The sequence below is a fragment of the Sciurus carolinensis genome, chromosome 11 (assembly GCF_902686445.1).
Source record: "Sciurus carolinensis chromosome 11, mSciCar1.2, whole genome shotgun sequence".
Classification (NCBI taxonomy): domain Eukaryota; kingdom Metazoa; phylum Chordata; class Mammalia; order Rodentia; family Sciuridae; genus Sciurus; species Sciurus carolinensis.
The window spans coordinates 90456394-90484244 of record NC_062223.1 but is presented as its reverse complement, the minus strand read 5'-3'; the positions used below and the strand labels follow the sequence as shown (position 1 = coordinate 90484244).

General features: G+C 34.2%; 1 protein-coding gene across 4 annotated transcripts in view; it reads left to right on the top strand.

Moving 5' to 3' along the window:
* Nucleotides 1-27851, top strand: part of Grm5 (glutamate metabotropic receptor 5) — a 462620-nt gene that overhangs the window by 16234 nt on the left and 418535 nt on the right. For 3 of the 4 annotated variants that reach the window (XM_047516832.1, XM_047516831.1, XM_047516835.1), the window contains exon 2: nucleotides 616-1477. The exons of the other annotated variant lie outside the window; for it this stretch is intronic. In XM_047516832.1, coding sequence (XP_047372788.1) covers nucleotides 817-1477 — 661 coding nt within the window. In that variant the 5' untranslated portion in view covers nucleotides 616-816. The remainder of the gene's footprint in view (nucleotides 1-615; nucleotides 1478-27851) is intronic. 4 annotated transcript variants of the gene reach the window in all.

Here is a 27851-nt window from a genome sequence, read left to right as displayed (position 1 = left end):
TTGGACAAGGAATACACAGGTTTTCATTGTAATTTGTTTATTTCACTGATTTATTTATTTTTGTAGTTCTGGGGATGGAACTCAGGGCTTGCACATGCTAGGGAAGGTGTTCCACCAGTGAGCTATATACCCAGCTCTTAAAGATAACCTTATAACTGCCTAATTAATTTATGCTCAGTGCTGAAAATTTGGAAAGAAATATAAAGTCTAATGAATATTAAAATAAAACAATTAACCATATTTCCATCACCCAGAGATAACCAATGTTTAATACTTCAGGATGCATTCTTATTAGAGTTTTCTGTTCAAAAGAGTTTTTCTATGAGGATGCTCTCTTTCTCACCTGTGCCTGACAGCACAGTTCTGCCTGCTGCATGTCAGATTTGTGTGCCAGAGGAACAAAGAAAAGATACTAATCAAAGTTAGGCAGATCCAAGAAGCCATATTACCTGTTTCATGAAATGGCAAAGGAAACAGATAAATCAGAAATAGCTTTTAATTTTTTTGTTGTTGTTATACACATCATCAAATTCTCTCTTTCTCCACTAGCATCATTAGAACTTCTCTAAACTAGTTGTGCTTATGTTGTTAAAAACTCATGTTCTTTTCTTTCAGGTTTTGAAGACCATGATCACATGGATGCACCTAACTAAATGCTACCTGGGGACATGGTGGTTCTTTAGAGAACACATCTAAATTACTAACTGATTCCTTGGTGTACCACTCAACATAGGACATCATTTGATTTTAACTCTCAGAAATCTCCTAAATTTTCCCCACCATGCTATCTTTATTAGCTTGAACTCCTTCCCTAAAATGGTCCTTCTGTTGATCCTGTCAGTCCTGCTTTTGAAAGAAGATGTCCGTGGGAGCGCACAGTCCAGTGAGAGGAGGGTGGTGGCTCACATGCCAGGCGACATCATTATTGGAGCTCTTTTTTCTGTCCACCATCAGCCTACTGTGGACAAAGTTCATGAGAGGAAGTGTGGGGCAGTCCGTGAACAGTATGGCATTCAGAGAGTGGAGGCCATGCTGCACACCTTGGAAAGAATCAATTCAGACCCCACACTCTTGCCCAACATCACACTTGGCTGTGAAATAAGGGATTCCTGCTGGCATTCAGCTGTGGCCCTAGAGCAGAGCATTGAGTTTATAAGAGATTCCCTCATTTCTTCAGAAGAGGAAGAGGGCTTGGTACGCTGTGTGGATGGCTCTTCCTCTTCTTTCCGCTCCAAGAAGCCCATAGTAGGGGTCATTGGGCCTGGCTCCAGTTCTGTGGCCATTCAAGTCCAGAACTTGCTCCAACTTTTCAACATACCTCAGATTGCTTACTCAGCAACCAGCATGGATCTGAGTGACAAGACTTTGTTCAAGTACTTCATGAGAGTTGTGCCTTCAGATGCCCAGCAGGCACGAGCCATGGTGGACATAGTGAAGAGATACAACTGGACCTATGTATCAGCGGTGCACACAGAAGGTAAGTTTCCTTTACATGCATTAAATATGTCTTATGATGCATTCAACAACTTCCCAATTAAAATTTCAGTTTTTGAAAGGCTAAACTGTTCCTAATCATTTTGGATATTGTGAGTACTTCAATTATACTAGTATGATTAAAAGGGATGGAAAGGAAGATATCTAGAGAAACATATTAGTTAATGTGATTAACTAAATGATGTGGTTATGTGGCCATAAAGTGGTTAAAGATAGGGAAGAGTTTGAAATATGCATATCATTTCTACTTCTGCTATAAATATATTTTGATACTATTAGATGTTTTTAAGTTTCTTAGATTTTCACTGAACATCTCACATATTTAATATTATAAGGTTGCTTCAACTACCTATTTTCTCTGATATAGAGAGGTACACATGAATGCATATAGAACTGAATGTGGCCAGTTCCAGTATAGATATGTTGTTATAGAGATTTCCAAACAGTTTAGTCTTACAAATTTTTTTTTCAATAGTTTATGGTTAAACTGAAATGAAGATAAAAATGAATTAATTTAATCCTTGTATAGAACATACTTGGAGAGTATAATTCTGAACAATTCAACATAATTTTGCTTTGAAATTTATTGCTTCTTTATACTGAAATAATAGTGAGCTAGGAAAATATCTAATAATATTTATATTTATAATATATTATATCATTAATATATTATTAATGCATTATCATATTTATAATAATTAGCTCTTTGTTGCTTATAGTAATTTAAAAATGCTTTGGTATACTATTAGTTTTCATTCGCTAAGGCTGTTTACAATAGGTTTGGTTTGACATATAGGGGTTAAGAGACCCAAATGGTAAGATTCATTTGTTATTTCACATGCTTTCTAAGACAAAAAAGAGGTATATATTAAGCATTATTATGTCCGGAAGAAGGTACAGGACATTTTTTATAAATAGTTAAATTGCTGTGAAGATTAGTTAAGATTTTAAAAAAATCCTGTGGTCACACATCATTGTAGTCCAAACAATTCAATCTTATAAAATATAGTGTTATGTTATTGAGAAATTAGTGAAATGATTTTAGTTTACTTTAGAGATTTGGAGAAAATGATCAATCAGATAAAGCAGAATTTTCATTATCAAGGGTCATATTATGAATTTCTCCCCATGGCTATTTATAATATGTACAACTACACAAATATGAAATGCACAACTACACAAATATACAATGGAATTCTACATGGATTGAGACTTCACATTTGGAAATTTTAGTATAAACCGAGAGTTAATTCAAGGCTGGTATAGAGAGATTTTGAGGAACATGTAAATACTTAGATTAAGGCAATTTTGGATTATTTCTCCTTTGCTGAGAAAAATTCCTGTTTTCATTCTAATCACTTTATTTTAGAAAATGAGACCCAGGACCTCACAGATGCTAGGCAAGTACACTACCTCTTAGCTATTCCTTGGTCTCTCCTTTGTTTTTTTCTAATGCTGAGATTTTTCTACCCTTTCATTTAATTTTCACAACCATCTGATAATATAGAGTTCAGAAATTTCATGCCTACTTTATTTTATTTTTTATTTGCTCTTTTTTGTATACATGACAAAGTATATTTTGACATATTCATACAAACATGGAGTACATCTTATATATACAAACACTTTAGGAGTTGAAATAATGCATCCAATATATACCTAATAGTAACATTAGAGATAGGAACAGAGGTCATAGCTTCAAATTTCTCATTCAGTGTACTATTACAACTTAATAAAATCCCATAGAATTATACCCTAAGGATATATTTGTGCAACACAAATTTGTTAAACAAAAAATATATGCATGTCCCTCTGATAGTTCTGTGAAGGACAGCTCTGTGTTTTATATATCACAGCCTTCAGTGGGCTAGCAATCTGGCAAAGGGTATGAAGCACACCTGAATATTTACATAAGCATAAGTTAAGGTGACAATTGAAAATAAGTCTCTAAAGTAAATTGATGGGGAAAAATTACCTTCTGTTCTATAGTGATGAGAGTCATGGTAATCTTAGAGGAGGAATTCAAATTTGATAGTTAAATTTTAACTGGAAGAATACTGACAATTAGTGAAAATTAAGAAGGAATGCATTTCAGCTAAGGACATGAGGAAATATGAGAAGGTGGGAACTTCCTTCTAGCTTCAGAAGAGAAAGTCTGGTCAGCATATGGAAGAAGCCAATCCAAGATTGTGTTCCAAGTGAAATTCAGAGTTAGGACCTTGACTTACTAATTTAAACTGTTATTTTGATCTTAATGTGCAACAATAGTAATTGCATTGTAATTGAATAGTAATAAATTATGGTACATTAAAACATTATTATGTAGCATTTAAAACGAATTGGGAACTCTATAGACAATTAAATAATGCTAATAATTTCCAAGGTTATTTTGTGAAAATAACTAGGTGCAGCTCTGTGTAAATGGTATTTCTAGTTGCTTAAAGGAAGAGAAGTTTTTATATAAAGCATTTGATTGCATATTCATAGAGTTGCTCACAGAAATGAGTAAACAACTCTCTCTCTGGGAGAAAATATAAGTAGTTAGGTAATATGATAGAATGGGATTTACTTTTCATCCATAACTTTTACATACATGTGTTCAAAGTTGTGTGTTACACGTATAATTTTTAACTACTGTCTTTCAATGTGGTGTGCTACTTGCATAAATTACCTACTGTAATATATCACTTATAAGAAAATACTCTGAGGGCAATATTAAGACAAAAGGAATTGCATTGCCAAAATTCAAGTGAATTATTTAGGTGACACCATACCACCAGGATTCAGGAGAGAACAAAATCCAGAACTGAACATTCAAAAATAAGAAGCACTTTGGATTATTGCTTTATGTGATTATGGTAAGACATTGATTTTGCTTTGATTCCAAGCAAGAGTGTGATAAGGAGGTTTTGCAGTTTTAGGTCTTGTAATTTATCAATATGTATGGCATGGTAGAAATTTTCACAAGGCAAAACTCACCTGCAGGATCTGCAAAGTCCTTGAGTCAAATGAGATACAGCCCTGTTGGGTTCTGTGGAAGCTGTCCAAGGATGTGCCTGATTTTCTGTTGCTTGGCCCTTCAAAAAGCCTCTGTAAGATCTTACATAAACTGAAAATGCCAGTTCTTAAGCTTCTCTCTCTGGCTTGGTTAGGTTAATTCTCTGTATTTACAGAACAATCAGTCCCTGTACTGTGTACTTCTTTCTTATGTTCTTATAATTATTCTCTTTTGCTTTTCCTTTTGGAAAAGTATGAATATTTCCAGATGCTTTCACATGAGCCATCATTTTGTATGAAGAGATATGGCCCTATTTTCAAAAATATTTTACCCTCAATTGCCCATTTATGTTATTCTTCAACCTGACAGTACTATGTCACTCAGTCTTGACAGCTACCACAGATATTTCTTCAAGAAAGTGTATGCTAGCTCAGAAAGTCAGAGGAGAAGACTGGAAACCTGAATTTCAGCTTTAATATTAATCCACAACTCTTGGACTTCTAGAGATTTATGAATTTTGTTGTCTGAGGGAATGACTATTTATTGTGGCTTATTGTATGAAACAGAAATTATACTTAGAACTTCCAGGCAAAGAGATTCATAGTATAAAACAAAAGAAAGGAAAAAAAAAAAAAAAGAGAAAGCATTTTTTCAAGGCAGCATAAACTAGCCCTTCAACCTTGTAGACAAAGGGAAGATGTAGTGACTCAGGAGAAAATGTTCACTCTTTTTAAGGGAGTCAGTCCAGTGAGCACCCACTCTGCTCTAACACAATTTAAAGGGCCACTTCCCTCAGTACTTTTCCAAACCTAGGTCAACATATCCATTACAACACAGGTTCAATGATCTTTATCTGTTAAGGGTGGGGCAGATTGACTGCATTGGTGGCTTCCATTAATTGGTCTCTAAACCCACAGCATTTGCTTTGTAATTGGACAGTTCTTTTTCACTTTTATGCAGCATGGCTCTTGTCACTCACTGCTTTAGTACATAGAATTTGGTTGAAGTGGGGACTTTCTTGTCAGTCTGTCTTGGAACCCAATCACCACCATGAATGTCCCCAAGTTTTCCTGATGATATTATTATGAACCTGTTGACATTAACCATGTGAGAGCTCACCATAGATCAACACAATTGCATTACAGACCCACAACCAAATGCAATCACATAAATGACCCAACTGAAATCATAAACATTACCCAGTTGACTGCAAACCCATTTGTGAGCAATAATAAATGCTTTCAGGATGTAGCTCAAAAGAACCATACTTATCCCAGTCACTTTAGATTCCAGCTTCTGTCCACACAAGTGGGACCACTGCTATGCTTAAACATTAAAATCAAAATAAAATACATTTATTTACATGCATCTGTATTACTGAGATGCAAATGTGAAATTAAAGAGAATAAATGTTACAGGCAAGAAATGCATCATTGCATAAGAAATGCTTCAACCCCATATTAATGGGGATCTGTGCAGCATTTCTATACATGGACAAAGCATATACTGATCAAATACACACCCATGGTCTTGTCATTGGATATTTGGTTGTTCCTTGAAAACTAAATTTTATAGTCACTTGTGTGTATTCCATTATTCTATTCTTCCACTGGATCTACCCCAATTTCATTGAGAAAAGTAATTACTGGGCTCAGTTTACTATTCAAAACCAAATATACTGTACTGTATGCATGATTTACAGGATTTTCACATTTCATAATTTTTGCTGACTTTAGTTGAAACTCTACTGTATATCCCTGAAGGCCTACTGGAGTGTCCAGCATATAATAGGTGCTCAAAGATGATGTGCTGAATGGATAAATTTCTCTTAGAATAGTAATTAACTCATTGTTTATAAATATATAGTATGCAGATAAATAGAAAGCACTTGTAATTTTTCACAGTTTTGCTTTTTTATAAAATAATGTGCCAAAATGCCTCCCTTGTTTAATTGTAAAATGCTGTTCACACCTCATTCCCTTTTTTTGTTTTCACTGGTTCTTGAAATTCTTATTTCTGTCTAATGATACAAGAATACTGCTCTTTTTTCCCTAGGGAAAACAACATGTCAATGATACTCTGGTAGGGGGAATGTACTAGTAAGTTGTACTGGTAATGTATCATTAAAAATATGGTCTTTAGATTGCAATACCCTACTTGTTTCTGGTTATAATATGGTTTCCATCAACTATTTATTTATATATACAATCACAATCAAACTTTGATTGAAAGTTCTTCATGTGCTTTATAGTCTATATGCTAAAGTTCAACTTTTAAAATGTGTTTTTATTAACATATTAATTGTATGTACTAATGAGATTCAGGACAATATTTCTGGACATATGTAAAGCATATGCTGATCAATTACAAATATCCCCTTAACACCACATCACCCACACACTTCTCAATCTCTAATAATTACATTATACTTTTAGATCAACCTTTTTTAAACTTCTGTTTATGAGAGAGAACACATAGTATTTGTCTTTATGTGTCTGGCTTATTTCACTTAACATAATGACCTCTGGTTCCCTTCATTTTACTGTAAATGATAGGGTTTCATTTTTCTTTATGGCTGAAAATATTCTATCATCTCTATATACCACCTTTTCTTTGTCTATTCTGTTGATTGGTGCCCAGGTCGACTCCATATCTTGGCTATGGGAACATTACTACAGTAAACTTGGGCATGCAGCTTTAAGTGGGGGCACTTTTTCCCACCTCAGCTTCTCCACTAATTTTGACACTATAAAGACAATAGTTAAGTTAGGGAAGATAAGGAAAGTCACGGATAAGTACTTTGCAATAGGGTTTCATTTTCTTTCTCCGGTTGAGATAAATTTTAGATAAGTTGAGATAAATTTTAGGATAATGATGGTAACAATTCATGTATATAAGCTATGATTTGTTTTGTAGAATGTTAACACTGGAAGGACCATATACAAGCATTTACTCTACCTTCCTTATTTTTCAGTTGAAAAATCAGAGAAAGAAAGGTCAGTTAACATGGTCTTATTTGTTACATAATTATTAACAGAGTTTTTGAACTCAGGATTCCAATCCACAACTTTGTTTCCATATCATTGTTGAAATTGTTATTCAAGTTCTTTCTTTGCCATTGTAGTACCTCTTTATCCCATTGCTTAATTTTTCCCTCTATATCAATGCCACCAGTTTTTTTTTTTTTTTATAAGCAGTCTACTAGTAGCTTTAATGACTCTCTGATATTGTAGGAGGGACCACAAAAGAAATAGTTTCTTTAAAAATTAGCCTCAAGAAATACTACCACCCCTTTAGTCATGATTTATAAATTGGGTAAAGTGCTTTTTTGCCTGGATAATATTGAAGTTTTGCAGAAACCTTGAAAAATTTTTCTTTGCCTCCCCAAAATTCTTAAAACATTCAATCTCCGGATTTTTTAAAAATTATGGATTGATTGATTACATAATTATTTCGCTTATCACTGACATAAGGGTATATGCAAATCAGAAGTCCCAGACACTTTTGGGGAGATTCTTCACTAAATTAAATGAGAATCCATCATCTGGGAAATACAATGGCAACTCTAATAATAGAAGAGAAAGCTCTCATATTCACACTGCCAGAAACTGAATTGCTAATGATGAGAGAAATATAGGTAGTGCTCATGGAGTGTTCAGAATGTTCATTCTCATCTTTCCTTCTCAAGAGCCTAGTTGTGGACTTCCTAACCAATAGCCTCTAAGGAGTTATTATTGTCTTTTTCAGGGGAAAAGTCATTGAATTCATGATCATACCTAGAGGTAGCCTGGGAATATCTTCCCTACTTCCAGGATTCCTTTAAATTATGTAATTTCTGGTTTGGATTATGACTCATATGTGAGATGACATCCCTGCTTCTTCTTTCTCAGGTGCCATTGCTGTCCATCCACCGTTGAAAATACCAGAAAATTTCCCCCAAAATATCCCATGGCCCAGAGGACTAATTTAGAAAGAAGTTTGTTTTTGGATGTCACTTCAGTGCTCCTCCAAGACACATAAATAAATTCCTTGAGTGATATGCAACTCTAGATATTTTTATAGTTCCAAATAATCAGCTGCTTCCTTGAACAAAAAGATCACCTCTGAATGTCCATGTCTGTCAGTTATTCTGTATTTACCCATTGTATGGATGTGAGCTGCACACATGAGTGTTTTTCCTTGGTCTCCATTATTCCAAATCTCATAGAAGTAACATTATTATCTGAAGTTTAGCATTTGAATATTTAGAAAGTTCAGTAGTTTGTTTACTAAAGAGAAATTCTATGACTCAGTTGCTTAGTTATAATCTTATTAACCTAAGGTTTATAATGTTCAGGCATAAACCATGGAGGCTAATTTTGAGTAAGGAAAGCTGGGGAACTATAGAGCATCATGTGAGGTACAATGTTCTGAAGATACAGAACAAAAATTATAGTACACATGATGTAAAATACACAAGGAAAGCACAAAAGAAAAAGCAAAAAATAGGAATCGTAAAATTTTAGAGGGTTTATCTTGTGGAACATTTTCCTTTACCTTCTTTCTTTACATACCTCCCTTCCTTCCTTCCTTCCTTTCTCCTTCCCTCTTTCCCTTCTCTCTCTTTTATCCTCCTACTCCTTATTTCTCTCTCCCCTTTCCCCCTTCCTCCTCCTCCCCCTTGTGTTCTCTCTCTCTCTGTCTCTATGGGGATTGAACCCAGGGGTGCTTAGCCACTGAGCTACATCCCCAGCCATTTTTATTTTTTATTTTGAGACAGGGTCTTGCTAAGTTGCTTAGGGCCTTGCTTAGTAGCTGAGGATGAATTTGAACTTGCAGTCCACCTACCTCAGCCTCCTGAGCTGCTGGGATAATAGACATATACCATCACACCTGCTTTCTCTTTCTTATTTACAATTTTCTCCTCTACTTTTATCAGCATAACTTAAAAAAATTTAGTTTGTTCACATAATTCTGGTTAAGAATTATAATCTGTTCACCATTCTATTAATTTGAGAGTAGATATATGAAATATGAAGACTATGTTATTGAGACCTATATTATTAATAATACTTTGGAATGGAAAGAAGAAAATTATAAGGACTAGTTGTTCTAAAAGAAAGATAGCTGGGTGGAAGTAGATGATTTTACTCTGTGATTCTGAGAAAGTCACTTCAGCCCCTTCTTCCATTTGTCACATGAAGAAGGAGATGGAACGGCCAATCTCATGGGTCACTTCCAAGACTCACCTTCTGTGATTTGCTTTGCTCAAGTGTCTACAAACAGCAAATGGGCTAGATGAAATGTTGGGCATCACACTTAAAATAAGTGAAACCAAGCATAACATATTCAAAAGAGTGTGGCAAGAATGTTTATGAGATTTGAAACCAGGTCTTCAGAGAATAAATTTAGCAGAGAGAAGACAGGATATGGTAGAGCCCTGACTCAACCTTCAGTATTTTAGTATCTTTGTAAAGTTCAGGTCAAATGGACCTAAACTCATTCTATATGGCCAGAAGTCTTACAAAGATCTAGTTCACTAAAATACCACAATAACAAATTACAGTTTGATAAACAGAACCACTAACATGAACAGAATCATTCTTTGGAAGGAATTGCCTCTTTTAGGATATGATATAGTAAGTCCATTGTCCGTAACTCCTATGCAAAAGTCTAGAATGGGCAATCACTGGGAGGCTATAGAAAAATGAATTTGAACCTCAGTTGGAGAAAGCTACTAATATCACTTGAGATTCTATTGTTTTGTTAGTTAAAATGTGATCATACATTAAATATTTTTTAAAAATGTATTAGTTCATTCTTTTATTTAATAATTTAGTCTAAAAAAGTAACCATTTTGCAGGTTAGAAAATAGATATGGAAAGAGAAGACAGTTTCTCCATAATATTGTAGCTAGTTAGTGACAGAGTAAGGATTCAGATGCAAGGTCCATACTTTTGAAACAAATCTAAATCTGCTTACTTTGTATTGGAGGAGTTGTAGCACTAAGGATAAGTGAAGTGCACTTCTCTAGATTCTTTTTCCTTTCCTAGGAAACAAAAGATTCTATTTGTTTTACCACAGATAAAATATTTTAAGCACAACTTGAACATGTCTTTTTTATCCAGTTTCCAAGGCAGCACCTTTCCTTGTTCCCAGAGAATGAATGAATTACAGTAAAAAGAAACAAATTAAGGAGGAGGCAGTGTGGCAACAAGTTGACCTCACAGACCTTCCTCAGAGTCTGATGATGAGTACAGACTATAGCTGGTTCTCTCTATTCACAACTCCCTACAGGATACACACTACTAGAGGAAGCAATATGATACACATTTTTCAAGAGCAGGAGGACATATTGTTAAATGACACAACCTTATGTATGAAGAACTATTCTTTGGAAATCATTGGTACTAGGAGTTATGAAATCTCATTTTAGCACATTCCGTTCAACCACAGTGGCTGAATGAAGGACACTTTTTTTTTTTCTCAATGTCTTTTGAGGATGTGAATCTTAGGCCAAAAAGAAAAATTTTTAAAAGGCAAAATAAAATGAGATAAGATGATGAGATAGCATTTTAGAAGTAAAAGCAATTCCATGAAATGGGTAAACTGTAGTGGAGTCATAATCTTAAATTCACAAAGCTTGTTGCACAGCTATCTCTGGAAACTAAGTTCCTCGATGCTTTAAAGTATTACTATAAACACTGAAAGGTTTGAGTGCAAATCCTGATTAATCTTCTTGGTAGTACAGAGACTTTGGTCAAGTAATATAATTTAATTTCTTTGCTATCAAATTGACACAATATCATCCCTTACAATTGCTATGGAAACTAAATATAAAGCACTTAACATCAAACTTGGCACATAGCAAGTATTCAATAAAACCTTCTTAAGTTTGCCTGCCAAGAACTTGCCTGGCCTTCTATTGGCCATGGAGAAAAATGTTCATAAATGATATTTCAATTTGGTTTTGCCTAGATAAAATTGACTATCAGATGAGGTAGAGAATTGGTAAGGAAAGAGATCAATACATGTATTAATTTTTACATTCTTACTAATTTTCCTTTGGAAAGTCGGACTTGCCATCATACAAAAAACATAGCATGCCTACTGTTTTGACAAACAGATGCAATACTCTGTATTCCCTCTTCCAGTTGCTAATATATTCTGAGAGTCATTTAAGGGTAGCCAATTGACAAAGTCTGAAAAATCCCAAAGTCACTTTGTTAGCATGGTTATCCTTGCTGTGTGTATGTGGGGGATGTGGTATGGAACTAGGAGTGATTCAAGATAGAAAGTTAATACTATATTTCCTTTATAAACCTCAAATTAGAGAACTCATGAACATTTAGTCATTTGTAACTGGAAGCTTTGTTAACAGGAGCTAAGGTATAGCACATAGAAGCATGCTACAGGTCTGAGTATAAAACCAAAATGAAATAATATGGATCTTAGGAAAAAATAGATAAATTACATTAAATAGCTACATTAGTGTAAAAACCAATTTGATACTCTCTTGCAAATTGTTATAACTTCAATAATAATAATAATAATAGTAACAATTTAAAACTGTTTAAGTGTTCTCAGAAATTATAAAAACTTTTTGTAATCTATGAAGAGATATCAAGATACAGATTTTGGTGCCCTTATTAATATAATAGTAATGTCCTCATCTTAAAATACAAACCATAGATAAAGTAAAAAATTGATATTTCTACATTCCTTTCTTCAAGGGCTCTAAAAGCATAACTATTTCTATCTTTGACAATTTCTTCACAAACATTCATTCTTATTCAGTTATATAACCTCTTTCCAGGTGTAATATATCTTTATTTTACCATATTTGAGTTAGGATCCTACATTTTTCTTTCCCTAATAGGACTAGAGAAACATTTTTTAAAAGAAAAGTATTACATTGCCATGTTATACATTTTTGTCCTTTAGAGAAGTTAGAAAAACAAAAGTTAAGTGAGACATATTGAATTGTCATGTTAGTTTAATTTTGATTTCTTGGAACTTGAAAAAAAATTAAAACCACAAATAAGCTGGTAATTAATAGGTTTATGTCAAAGTAATTTGAGAAAAGACAAAGCATATGCCAAAACACTGGAAAAATAGACATTATCTGGCTATCTTACTTATAATCAAATTTAATTGTTTTTAATTTTCAAATTATTACATTCATCTCTATCATATGAGCATAATTGGTTCTAAGTTTTTGCTCAGAGGAAATAAATGCTGAAGAAATATACTGAAAAAATCAAGTTGTCTATATTGATTATATGACTGTATTTACAAATAATTGATAAAACGATATCTTCTCATAACTAATGAAAAGCAAAGAAAAAGTGTTTGAGAATTTGATGATACTTTCAATTTGCCAAGTTTTTGAAGTTATGATAATAATTGAAAGATGGCAAGCCACACTTTTGATGATTTGGGAGAAATTTTTGCACATTATATAATTTTAATAAAATGCAATGTATTTCATTGTAGATGTATAACATATGAAAGTACATAAAATAGAGCCTTAGATTCATGTGATACTACCACAAATAAATTAAGAGTATTCATTAATTTACACATACTTATTGGCTATGTACCCTATGCTTGAGTCTGTGGTGGACATTTTGATAAATGTGAGATGGAAGCATTGGCTATCACTTGACTTACCTCAGTGGTGCACCAAGCCAGGGTTTCATATTAAGGTCAAATTCACCCTCATAGGAAGTACATGGTTACACTTAAATGGAGTCCAACAAAGATAGCTGTGTGGCAAGGGATGAGTGTGTTAAACAACTGGATGAAAGAAAAGACATCTTTGCTAAGTATAATTTGTAAAGTTATGTAGAGTTTAAAGTTGTTTTAAAAAATTTATCAGAAAAGAACCTCTACTTATGATACTTCATCGAATAATACAAGTGGAATATGTGACCCTGGAAATGGGATATTACACAATTAATAAAAATAAAATGGGATTGGCATCATTAGTTAAAAATTCAGAAAATCAACATGTCACATTTCATTTGATGCAATGTCATATCATACTGCTTAGTGATTTAATTCTGGGATTGAAGAAGAGATATAGAACACCCTGCATGACCTTGTGATTCTCTTTTGTTCATGCTTCTGAACATCCCTGATCTAGAAGGAAGTTGATAACTACTGTTCCATTTGACATAAGAAGTCTGAATTAGAGTCTTTATGAGCTTTTGTTGATAAAATTATTCATCCTTACCAGCAAATATTGTGAACAACTTTAAATAATAAACTATAAAATATATAGTCACAACTAATTAAGATACTTTGGATTATATAACAAAATTGAGATAATTCGATTTTATGGATTTTTAGAACTTTGATGCTTTTCTATGTGAAATGCTAAGAAAACTTGAAGGTTTTTTACTCTTTCCAACCATACTAAATTTTTCTTGGCACAAATTTAACATCCTTTGAGTGGCATTATAATCACAAACACTTCCTGGTCTCTGTCTCTATCTTGAAATCTTTGAACTTCTCCCTCTTCCTAAGACATTTTGTAGCTGAAAATTCTGAATTTTTTTTTTCAATTCCTTTGAGTAATCAGTAGAATTGATGGTTTTATTGAATCAGTTTCACTTATTTGAATAATACCTTCTTTGAAGGAGACTGCATTATTTTGTGACTTTAGTAATTAGAGCTTGTTTGACAGGTGGTTCCCCTCATAGGCTCAAAGATTGTTCCTTGCCTTTGTTCTTCATTTGCTCTGTCTGTAGATGGCAAATTATATAGTTAGAATACTTGAAGCAGCTGTGCCATAGGAAGAAGAAATAATATCATATAGAAACAAAAAAACTTTCAAATTTTCATCTATGAAATGTTAAAGTAGTCATGGATGGAGTTCTATAGATTGACCATGATCCCTATTCATAGACAACTAGAATGCTTTCAATCATTCCAGAGAAAAAGCAGAAGAAATTAATGCTGAAATGCTTGAACTTGAGTATGGGAACTTGCTTTCTCAACCATTTAGAAGATCAAAGAATTTGACTTTGATGTCAATGGAAAGTGAGTTCACCTTGAGATTACTCTTAGAACTGTGTTTTATTTCCCACTTTGGGATGATCTTTCCAAATACCCTCATTTGCAAGATGACAGGTGGCTGTACCTACACTTTCTATACTAGTTTTATGATGGTCTATTTAATAATCAGTTAATGCATTTTGTAAATCTAAAGCTGCCTGATGTATTAATTGATTAAATATAAATGAATACTCACTATCTGCCAAGATCTATATATTTTAAGCTTTTCTTGTGAAATAGTACAGTTCTGTGAAAATTAGGTGCTAATCAAAAACCCCACTAATGATGTCTCCATCACATTAAAAATAATGAGATCTTGACTGGCAGTCAGGGTTAGGGGAAGACCTTGAATTCTTTTCCCACACTATAGCCGTGTTCTCTCAGTAATTAGCAAATATTTAGGGAGTATCAGATCTAGAAGTGACCTGAGAATTCTAATAGTAGGATAACTGAATAGTAATCAAGAAGAACTGAGACATAGAATTCAGATTGACCTGGGTTCAAATCCCAGGTCCATCACTATTTGTTGTAGTTAAGGCAAGTTCTTTAAGTATCATTGTTACATTTCAGAAAAGGCTTGATTAACAATATATTTGGCTTATAGAGAAGTTGTGATCATTAATTTTGTACAAAATCTGTCAGATGATATGGGTTCAAAAAAAAGGTTACCTGCTGTTATTTCTAAATAAAAAAATAATTTTCAGTAAAGTAAAATTTTATTTTACTTTTAGAAAAAAAAAGTCAAGAAAAGAATTTTTGAAATCATTACTTATTACCATGATTTATTATGGCTTATATATGAGATGACCCTCAAAAACTCATGTGTAAGACAATGACAGAAAGTTCAGAGGTGAAATGCTTGGATTATGAATGTCTTAACTTAATGAGTATATTAATCCACTTGAATGGTTTAACTAGATGGGAACTGTAGGCAGGTAGGATGTGGCTGGAGGAGGTGGATCACTGGGGGCATGCCTCTGGGGTTTGTATTTTGTCCCTAGTGAGCACAGCTCTCTCTCTGTTTCCTAACTGGAACGTTTTGAACTGCTTTCCTCTGCCACATCCTTCTGCCATGATGTTCTGCCTCACCTCAGGCACAGAACTAGGAAATTGGGCATTTCTAGACCGAGGCCTTTGAAACTGTGAGCTCCCAAATAAACTTATCCTCCTCTAAAATTGCTCTTGTAAGGCTTCTTAGACACAGCAGTGAAAATGCTAACTAAAACACTATTTCAACAGAAATAAAACTTTCAAAGCTTTATTATCTTTTTGTCTTTCTTATGCATAATTTTATAAAGTACCTGTAACACATGTTTTTGGAATGTGTCTTTGCATGCATTTTTTTTTTCTTTTTACTTACTAAGTTTTTAAAGAATGCATTTTCCCATGTTACTCATACTCTTTGTGAACATAATTACCCATGGCCTTGTAATATTATATTCAACATTAGTGAATATTGTTAGAAGTAATGAGAGTGAATTGTTTCTGTGGTAAGGGCTTTAAAACTTCCTTGATGTTCTTCATAGCATTTGCCATAGAGTACATAAATAGATACCGAATTAAATTTAATTGAAGTTGAATTAAATTGTGACCATATGTCCTAATAAGGACATAAAATGCTGAATAATGTAGAAATGTTTTCTTTTCAAACATAGAAGTCTGTCTTATTTTATAGCCTAGACCATGATGACTAGTTCATGAGAGCATGATCTGCATGGCAATTCCAGGTTTTACAATTTCTTCCTCCTTGCAGAATTGTGAAAATCTGAAGCTTTGTCATAAACTGATGTTATCTAACAAACCAAACGGGCTGCCTTTGTTTCAGTAGCCTGTCTAGATCTGTAGTGTAGTTAGTAATTTCTCCTATGCTTCAAAGTAGTTGAATGAGCAGTTGGGTATCGTGCAGCATGGTTGAGGATTACTAGGCGTGGCTAGTGAGCGAGCTCTCAGAATGAAAGACATGGTGGCAGAAGAGGAGGTGGGGGGTCAGTGTGGCCCTGCCTACACAGGGGGTGAGACAAAGCCCTAATCCTTCTGTTCTGTGCACTCACTTGACCTTTCTTTTTTTTTTTTTTAATTAAAGTTTTAAATTTGTTCTAATTAGTTGTACATGACAGTAGAATATATTTATACATTTTGATAGTTCATGCATAAATGGAGTGTAATTTCCATTTTTCGGATCATTCTTCACTTCAACCCCTCCACCTTGTCACATGGATGAGTTATAGTACATGGAACAGTATGCAATATATTTTGAGAAAAAAAATCACAAGATGAAAAAATTAATTTTGCCTGTGGATTTCTCTTTTTCTTAAATTTTACTCAGTACACAGGGTAAGAATGTTTAGTCTCCTATATCACTCTTTCTTCTTTCCAAGAAGAGCTTAGAATGTGAGAAATAATAAAGATTACACTCACCAAATGAATAACACCAGCTAGTATTTTCATATATGTGATATTATTTTATCTTTGTATTGACTTATAATACTGATATTGTCATTTTATAAAAGTACAGGTGAATAGAGATTCTATATGGCCATCTTATAGTTGCAACAAAATTACATTGTAGGTATTTCTAACTCCAAAGACTCCATTGCGCCATGTTAGATTCAATGTTCCAAAAATAGATGCTATACAAGTGTAAAGTGCCCACAGGCAAATCAGACCCTCTAATTCCACTCCTGGAATGGAATTACTATTGGTAGTTTCATGTGTGATTTTCTACTGTTTAACTAGAATTCTCCAGAGCAATTTTTTTTCTTTCCCCTTCCCAATATTCTGTTAAGGAATATATTTTAAAAAGCATTCAACATTGTGGGTCGTCCTTTGCAGCTGAGTAGTAAAAGCAAGGGAAACAATATTATGGACACCTTTTCAAGGCAGTATGATATCTCTGTTGACTACAAATCACTTCTAGGTCATTGTTTTCATCTGATTATTGCATGTCTTTGTCATAATTCTATTGACTCTACATTCTTTGTGTCTGTGTTAGTCTGTCTCATATTTTCACTCTGATGTTTTTGCATTTGACCTGTTAATTCCTTTCCATTTTGTCTCATTGCCTATACTCAGCAACCTCCACACATAAGTCCATCTCAAATACTGAGCTCACAATTCATCAGGAACCACCAATACAAATCCAGTCAAGCATTACCATCTGAACAGAACTTGTGGCAGTTAGGAAACAAGTAGAGGGTTTCTTTTCAGAGCAGCAAAATATTCTTCATAGTCTTTTTTTCCCACATCCATATCCCAACTTGTGTTACAATATATGTAAAGGAAAATAAGGTCTCTGCAACTTAAATAAGACATTCTAGATTTCATTCCCACTTCTCTTAGTTTTCAGTTTCTCTTTTCAACATCTTACAGATTTCTGGCTCAAAAAAGACATCAAGAAGAGAGAAATTAACCTTTCCTGGTGGAAACCTTGCCTATTAGTGGTATAGAACTCATTTCATTACTTGTCATGGAGACATTTATCTGTAGAACAGACAGGTTTTATTATTTAGTAAGTTTTCTATGAGGCAAAACTGAGCAAGGTGTAGAACGTAATTTATAGACAAGGTGTTGTTATGGTCCAATATTAGGTTGTAAGGCTTGATCCATCCATTTGAAACTTATTGGTCAAGCTTTTATTTGTTCTTTGCAATTATACAGCTAGTAATTGAAAATATGACATTTAAAATTGAACAAGATAGAAAATATCCTTTTCCAATATTGTTGGCCATAATATACTGAAACAGAATACAAACATTTTCTGTTACTTTGATCTTGAGATCTCTATAATAAAAGGTGACATAATGAGTTAATATCCTTGTTGATATTTTATATTTTATTAGATCTAAGTCAGTTTAACAAAAATGAATTCTATTGTTTGAGACAATTAAATTACAAGTTAGTTAAATGCTGAAATACTCTGCTTCTTTAATTGTTGTACTATCATACTGATTTATGATATGAAGATCCTGATATAAGAATCTGAAATTGAAGACAGGCTACATATATGTTAATGTCATTAGGACACAGTGAATGGCCCATTCAACACACTTCTTCTTACTTCTGGCATAAATAAGTTGACTGAGTCTTTATTTGTATAATTTTTAATGTTTAAAACTCACTCTGAGGTACAGTAACATCAAGGAACTGATGCCACCTATGGAGAAGGAAAGCCCTGATTTGTCTGGGTTGAGTTACAAATGTCACCCTGGGACTAGGAGAGGCTAATGACTCTAGTGACATCCACTCCCTATTTAATAACAATGCCCTATTGTTTTAGTATTGTGGTAGTAGGATGAATCTGGGAAACAGGAGGGAAAGAGCAGAAGAGTAAACAAGGTCATGTTGTATAAAGTTGGAAGCAGAGAGAAGCAAAGAGAAATAAAAGGATAACATTTCCCCCAGTTGTATATGGACCATCCTTCTGCTTTTTTCTAGTGTATGGCAAATATGCATACAGCAAACACACACACACACACACACACACACACCTTACATGTATTTCATTCATGCCCCTTAATAGAGCAAGGGGGTGCAGTGACACAGTAACTGTCCCCCTGGAATGTTTTACATCTCTGTGAAAGCTTCCTTGAGATTCAAGGAAGCAGAAAGATAGGATTAAGGAAACAGTTAGCCAATTTATTGTCAGTCCAGTGAACTGACAGTAGGAACCTTGGGCAAGGGTTGCCTTTAAAGAGGACTGTGCAGTTGATGGAATGACCTTCTTGTTAGTGACATTTTAATTTATCCCACTTTTCCCACATTTTGTTTCTGTTTGCAAGGTTTAGGGAAGCAGAAGGGTCAAGAAGAAATTTTGGGAGAATTTTCTTTTTACTCAGTTTCCAAAAATGCACTGAATATCATTTATTTTAGTGCCTTTACAGCATGGATGTTTAATCTATTCTCCCTTCATAAGTTTTGAAATACAGAATATCATATTTTCAATACAATTTTATTTATTGTAGACTATGAGGTTGTACAGCGTTATCTATGACATGGAATTTAGATGATGAGCTGAGGTGATTCTGGCCAAGAAGATTATCCATCCCCTTTCCTGGAGACTATCAGAGGGCATTGGAAAGGGAGTGGGCTTGGTAGGCAGAATACCTGTATTTACATAAGCATTTTACCACCATCAGAAAGTACTTATCCTCACCAAGACTTAGTTTATTTTTCTGACAAATGAGATTTCTTATGATTTCATAGCAGGGATACTAAAAAATTAAATGAAATAATGAATGTGAGGGCCCTTAGGAAAGTTCTTGGCACATAGTAGGCACTGCATAAATATATATTGGACATACTATGTGTTTTTTATTTGTTCGTTTGTTTTTTGGTACTGAATTGAAGCCAAGGGCATGTACCCACTAAGTCACATCCCTGGCTCTTTTTGTATTTTATTAAGAGACAGGGTCTCACTTAGGGTCTCACTAAGTTGCTGAGGCTGGCTTTGAACTCATCTTCTTCCTACCTCAGCCTCCTGAGTCATTAGGATTACTATTTTAACACAGGTAAAATACAGCAACACTATTTCAACACACAATAATATATAATGAGTGAGCCAACAGGAGAGTGGATCAATAAACTGTCAAAAACTAAATAGGGTGGGAGCTGAAGCTGTATTGATGCAGCTTGCAGTTCTCTGTCTAGACCATGCAAAGCAAGTTATCGTGAGCTCTTTATGGTGCCTGCCTAATAGTCTATTGAGGATTATCGTAACTATACTCTCTCTTATTTCCCTAACCAATGGTGTTAAAAGTTCTATATCAACCTCCATTAATCTTTCACAATTTTAATTATTTTCACTAAATTCTATGAGGTTCTATACACAGTATAGACTTCCATTATTTTTCCACTTTCAAGAAATATGACTTAGCTAAAGAATGTTTTTGACCAATAAGCCTACTATGCAATTTCTCTAGTACTTAAAAAGGATGAAATATATTATTAATGTTGGATCTTTGCTTAAAATGTCTTTTGGTGCTATAAATATATGATTGGAAGTCTAAGCACCTGGGTTTAAATTTCATGTCTGCCACTTACCATATGGTATAATCTGGGACTTCCACTATTCTGCTATAAAATAGGGCCAGGCATGATGATCTTGCATATTTATTTTATGAGTTAAATAAGATCATGTATATTCAGCACCTTGAGAAGGTGGATATTAGTACTTGTAATGCTTTTCTATTTCTTCCTTTCTCTCCCATGACCAATACATGGCTGTAATCATCCTTGGCTCTGCCAGACTTTGCACTGATGAGATCGTGAGGCCCATCCTAAGGATTTTGCAGTTGTGGCCCATAAATCAGAGCTGTCTGTGTGAGGAGAGTTTTGCTGAGAGGGGTCTCAGTCACTTCTGAGTAGTTTATCCTCTTTCATTAAATCTTATGAATGTTTATACCAAAAGTCTTGATTCATTTCTGTTTTATAGCAGAAGAATCTTTAAGGGGCCCATATTGGAAGCAACTCTTTCTCTCTGAAATTGGCAAGAATTTGAGATGAAAGAGAACGTTTTTAAAGTGGCATTTTGCTACATACTAAATTTAAACAGTATGGAATGGTTAAGGAGAGAAAATTTACAGTGAAGAAACTTAATACACATTAACACCAAATGATGAAGTTTGCCATAAAAAGTGACAAGCAATTTTGATAACATGTACCATTGTTATGATGTGATGGAAATAGTAATTTTTGTTGTGGTCTTCTTCCAAAAAATACATAACCTAGTAAAATCATTGGAAAAGCATCATGCAAATTTTAATGGAAAGGCATTCTATAAAATACTTGAGTACGTCTAAAAGCTCAAGGTAATAAAAAATAATAAAAATTCTTGATACTCAGTCACATCCTTGAGGAACTTGAGGAAAAAATGACAATTCAATATAATGTGGCATTGTGGATATGATCTTAGAAAAGGAAAATTAGGTTTAAAAAAACTAGGTAAGAAAATTTGAATAAAGTAAGGGTTTTAGTTAATATTGTGTCAATATTAGTTCTTGTTTGTGAAAAATGAGTCATACTGAAACAAGATGTTAATAATAGGGAAACTAGGTATAAGCTGTATAGGACTCTGTACAATCTTCAAAGTAACTCAATGAATCTAAAGCTTTTCTGAAAGGAAAAGTTCATTTAAAAATCATCATTCTTCTTTATCCTTTCCCATTCAGGCCAATCCTTTAGGAGGCTTAAACATTCATGTATTTCCATAACCCTGTGTCCTCTTACCTGGCTCCACCGCCATGGTTTGGATTGGCCTCTCCCAACTTTGTCCATATTATGTTGCATAACCAGTGTTTCACCAGACAAAGCACCCAAGGGTGAGAATTTGGTGTTTCACAACCAAACCACAGCATTGAAGATATGCGATAAATAGATAAATTCTCAATAAGTAGTAGAATAAGAACAAAATAATTGCACACATTCTTATTATTTTAAATGAATCAATTACTGAAGGAGGGATAATAAGCCCAGCAAATGATATCACTTGTGATTGAACTGAGGTAATTTTGGAAAGGAACAGTCAGTGAGGGGTCTGGCCATAGCACATTCACATATCATTGAATCACTGATAACAAAATTACTTACAAACAATTCATTTATGAGGGACAAGACTTCCATTCTGAGGATTGGAATTGGTAGGTACACAGAATCTTTTGGTGGTAGGTGCAGTAATTTCATCTGCAGACACTGCATGTGCCTCGAATGTGAGCTTCATTCATTAATTCATTTAACAAATGTGTAGTGGAAATCATAATAGCTACCACGAAGTGAGATAAGCCAATCCCCCAAAACCAAAGACCAAATGTTTTCTCTGATAAGTGGATGCTGATGCATAATGGGGGTGGGGGTTTAAGGAAAGAATGGAGAAACTGAGGATTGGATAGAGGGAAATGAGGGGAGGGGAGGGGACAGGAGGAAAGAAAGATGGTGAAATGAGACAAACATCATTACCCTGTGTACACGTATGATTACACGAATGGTGTGACTCTACCTTATATACTATCAGAGAAATGAAAAGTTGAACCACATTTGTGTACAATGAATCAAAATGCATTCTGTTGTTATATATAACTAAATAAAAGATTTTTTTAAAAAGTTAGCAAGTATTGAATACTTACTGTGTGCCATAGGTTGTGCTAATTCCTGGTTACTGTATTGAGTTAACAACTGCATGCACAAAACAGTTCTATGATGTAGATTATTATTATTCCTATTTTATAGTGAGGCAATCAAGGCAGAGGGGTTAGTGACATTTTCTAAGGTTACATATGAAGAACCTACCATGTGCCAACCACTGAATATACAATCCAAGAGAGGGAGGAAAGGAACTGTGTAGAGAAGTGGTAAAAAAAAAAAAAAAAAAAAAAATAGAACCACAGTGCAACTTATGGACTTATTGACTTGGACTTTAACCTGAAAATTTGGGTCATTTATGCCCTTTCTCTGTAAGGATATGAGAAACCTCTGCTTTTGTAGATTTTCTTCTCAATCTTTTTCTTTTGTAATCAAAATTCTATTGTTAGTACTCATTAAATACCATGTAACAATTGTGTATATGACACAGTGTTTGTGAAAGAAACATTGTTCTAAATAATGTAAACTTGGAACCAGATGGGTGGAGACAGGAATCCTGGACCTGTGATTGGTAGCTCTGTTGCTTTGGCTAGTTAGCTTCTGCTGTCTCTTGCAAGATTACTGGAAGGGTTATGTATAGGTATGAAACACTGGGTGTTTAGGAGGCGTTTCATAAATGCTAACAGACATTTTTATTATGCATGTGGAGATAAAGAAAATCACAGTAGCTGGTGGGAGGAAAGGTGTGAAGGCCAGATTTCAATCTCCATATATATCCTTGGCCTTGTTTGAATTTTGATTGTATTGATTGAGCCTGTCCCATGAATAACATTTTCAATTGGATTCACTTTATTAGAGGAGAAAGTAAAATAAACAAATGATTCTACTTATCTTTTATTCCCTAAGTATTTTTTATAGACTAGAGTAATGGTTATATTCAGAACTCCTGTAGTTCAATTTTAATGGTCTGAGTACCAGAACAGAACAAGGATGCATTGATGAATTCTGTATTTGCAATACAAATACCAGATTATTTGTATATTTAGTTCATTTGTTAGTGATGTAAAGTTGGAAGTGACTCAGAACTCACCGAGTTCAATTTTTTACCCACCTCTGTAGCCACACAGTTTAATGACAATCTTGCTACATATACCTGGTAGTAAAATTTGTAACTTGTATTTCTACAAACAATTCAAAATAATTTCATTATGTATTTCCATCAGAAAGTTTCTCGGCAGATGGATACTATCCATTTTGCAGTGTATAACAGAGCAGAAACAATATTTACCTTAGGAAGATATATTCAAGACAATTTTATGTACCTCTCCCTCTGGAAGTAGAACTTGATATCCATATATCGACTCTTGGGGTTTAAAATGCTCTCCATTGTTTCAGTCTCCAAAAAGAAGCATGTGCTACTGCATTGCACCCAGATGTACAGAAGCAGCCACATAAGAATATCTTTCTGTTGCACCTGTTCATTTGCCAAAAGGGAATCTGTTGGTTTCTCTAAATGCTGCTTTCACCTCTCTAGAAATGCAAATGACAATATTTTCTTGCCATAGATATTTAAATGCCTATAGATAGTGTATGGAAAGGATTATATTTGGCCAGCAAATTTCACCACTTCAAAATATTGAAAATTTATTATTAATTTCTTTCTGTGAGACTATAATTAGAAGCTATAAGTATTACTATTTAGAGGTCCTATACAAAGTAACATAAACCTGTTAATTCTGTTTGGATCAAATTTTGTGAAATATTTTTCAGTATAGAAAACATTTTCCCATCCACATAATATGTAGGATTAATATTTACATAAATATGCAATATAAAAATATATTATGCATTATATGTTATATGCTATATATAAGTATATACATAATTATATGTAACATAATATGTAAATAATGATTTTGTATAGATATATTTAGATATATTGGTATATAAATGCCTTTTTTTCTTTTTAGCTTTATTGGCAGGAAACTTAGGACCAAAAGAAAATTTAAACAGTGTGTTTTCCCTTTAGATGATTGATAGATTTAAGACAACTTCCCTCTAACTGGACTTTTTCGGTGCTGGGGATCAAACCCAGAGCCTTATATACTACTAGGCAAATACTCTCCCACTTGAGTATGCCCCCAACTCTCCAACTGAATTTTGATTTCTTTTCCTTTAGCAACTTTTTCCTCCCCTGCAAACCACATTACATTACTTCTAGAGATAGAAGGACCTTGACTGCAAAAATATTATACCTTATATTTCAGGAGAGAAAATCAAAGCAATGAGATTAAATAGCATGTCCCTTTGAATCACACTCTTAGCTAACAGTTCACATCAAAGTGAGAATAGCCAGGTGCTGCCCGATATTCTTCTAAATTTGTTTATGTAGTCATGCTAAAGTTTATGTGGTCACATAAAAGTTTTAATGAGAGATCACATATCCTTTCTCAATCAAATAACTTTATCCATTTGGGAAGTTTTTCTAATGAAAAGTCAATATACATCCTCCAAAGTACTTAAAACATTTCCTGGGAAATGTCAATTAGTACTACCTGGGATTTTAAACACATACGTAATGTGTTTTCATGTAGCTTTGGGAGAAAAATAATGGACTCGCATTTACCGAAAGAAGAATGAGGCCTGGTGATATCCACATGAGGGCAGACTCATATGCAGGAAAATTTCTGTTCTCCATGAGTAACTACTTCAATTATCTAAGGGATATGGCTTTCTGAACACTGCCAATAGACACCCGTCGCTTTCTTCTCAGTCAATGTACACTGAGTGGCAAGAAAAAGCACAATAAAATAAACATGACCTATACCCTGAGAGCTGGATCGAAGTTATGCAATGAGTTTTCTCATAGTGAAGAGATGCAAAAATAATGGGATATCTGCCCATAAGTTTTAAGTTGTGTAATCCTATATCACTGGGTTTTGTATAAGAAGTCAGAGTACACAAAATTATATAATGTAGTCATCTGAAGTGAGTTTTTCAAATATTAGAAATGTGCCCAGTTCACTGATAAAGGATTTGAGGTTTATCCAGGCTAAATAACCAGTACCAATTCAAATAAAGAACTTTTCTCTTTCATTTCAACCTATCACAATGTATTTCAAGTGTTTGATTATTATTATTTCACATCCTCAATTGATGTGAGCAGAAAGGTATCTTCCCTGTGGTTGTCTATCCTTGGTGCAAGTCACTCGAGCACCTGCAGTGGGCGCTCTACTCACAAGAAGTTGTCAGGGCCAGAGGTAGGAATGCAAAAGCAAAGCAAAAGGAGAAAGTAGTCCTGTCCACAAGAAAAATGAGCTTAGGCAACATCTTCTACACCAACTTTAGGTCAGCTCAGGAAATTTTCCTTGCATTTTTATAATGTGTCAGTACTGTAGACCAGTAACATAAATTCTGTTTTCTATACCATGTGCTGTGATACTACTAATTATCTTAGCACATCTCCATAACCTTCATAATTTTCTTCCTTAAGCGGCTATATTTTTAAATTAAGTAATAGAAGTTGAGTTCAACAACTTTGAACAGACAAGGGAGTATGCCTGGAGTAATGTGTGTTTGCTTATGTGTTTGTGTGAACTTCTGTGTGATGCATGCCACAAACATGTATACATATGCCTGCATGAGCACGTGGTCAGGGATGTCATAGGTGGTGATTTACTGAAGTTTGCCATAGTATCTTGTCTGAAGTAGAGTAAAAAACACATAGCCTTACAAATGCATTTGGTCCATATTGTTCATATATAATGTAATTTATGAGAACTGGTAGGTCACACAAATAATTACTAGGAATCTCTACTAGGAATTCATAGTCTAATCAATAATCAAGACACACACAAAAATGATTTTAATGATCACCTAGTAGGCTGAGTGCTATCAAAGTTTTAAAATTGCTAAAAAGTCACAGAAGGAGAGGCACTGGATTTGGGATTAGGGTGTGGAAAACATTTCTCAGTAGAAATGACATTTATCTGAGCCCTAATGGTGGGACAGATGTTGACACAGGATGATGAGCAACTTTCACAGTTTATAGCAATGATTACAGTCAGAACAAAAACATTCTTACCTGAAAGTAGTTGGCTCAATCTATCCTCATGAAGCAAATATTTTAGAGCCTTTCAGAATATAGAGCAGGGGGTTAGGTGAAGTTCAGTGTATGGTTTTGTATTATTCATTCTCTTCTTCAAAAAAATTTTGTCCCAGATATGATGTCCATGAATTGCAACACAGAGACTCATAATTCAGCTTTTGTGTTAGTTAACTTTTCATCATTGTGACAAAAATATCTGACAAAAACAACTTAGAGGAGGAAGAATTTAGGGTTCACAGTTTCAGAGGTCTCAGTCCATGTTTGGCTGGTTCTATTGCTTTGGACCTGAGATGAAGCAGAACATCATGGCAGAAGTTCCTGGCAGATGAAAGCTGCTCCACTCATGGCTGCCCAAAGGGGAGAGAGAGTGAGAGGATGTGGGGAGAGAGAGAGAGAGAGAGAGAGAGAGAGAGAGAGAGAGAGCAAGAGCTCATGCAAGAAACCAGGGACAAGATGTAATGCTCAAGGGTAACCCTCTAGTGACCTACCTACTTCCTCCAGGTACACCCCACCTACCCACAGTTCACCCACATTACTATTCCATCAGTGGGTCAATCCACCAATGAGGTTACAGCTCTTATAATCTAGTGATTTCACCTCTGAACATTCCTGTATTGTCTAACACATGAACTTTTCAGGGGACATTAAACATCCAAACCATAATAACAACTTTATTCAAGTATCACATGAAGAATGAAGCAGTAACCTCCCTCTTCTAGTGCTATTAAAAATAAAATTAAATTTAAAAAGAAATGATTATTTTTCTTCTAATATTCCTCAGAAGACAGGAGTGCTGTGGACAGTTGTTCTCTGTGGACTCAAGGTAGGGATGTGAGTAAGGATAAATATTTTCTCTTACAACAGTTACTGACAAATAAAAAATAGTGTATCTACTATACTTCCAACAACTTCCAATTTGTTATTTATCTTGTCATATTTATAAATCTCTTACAGGAAAAAAAACTCAACATGTCATCCTATATCCTTATCTAATCTGAATGGAAAGGAAAAACAAAGCTGTGTGTATTGGTATATTCACTTTGTTCAGAGGGACTTAGATTCAGTGAAATATGGAGAATGGATCATATTAAATTTGTAATGAAGCATCTAATGAATAATGAATGTTCTGTTGCTATC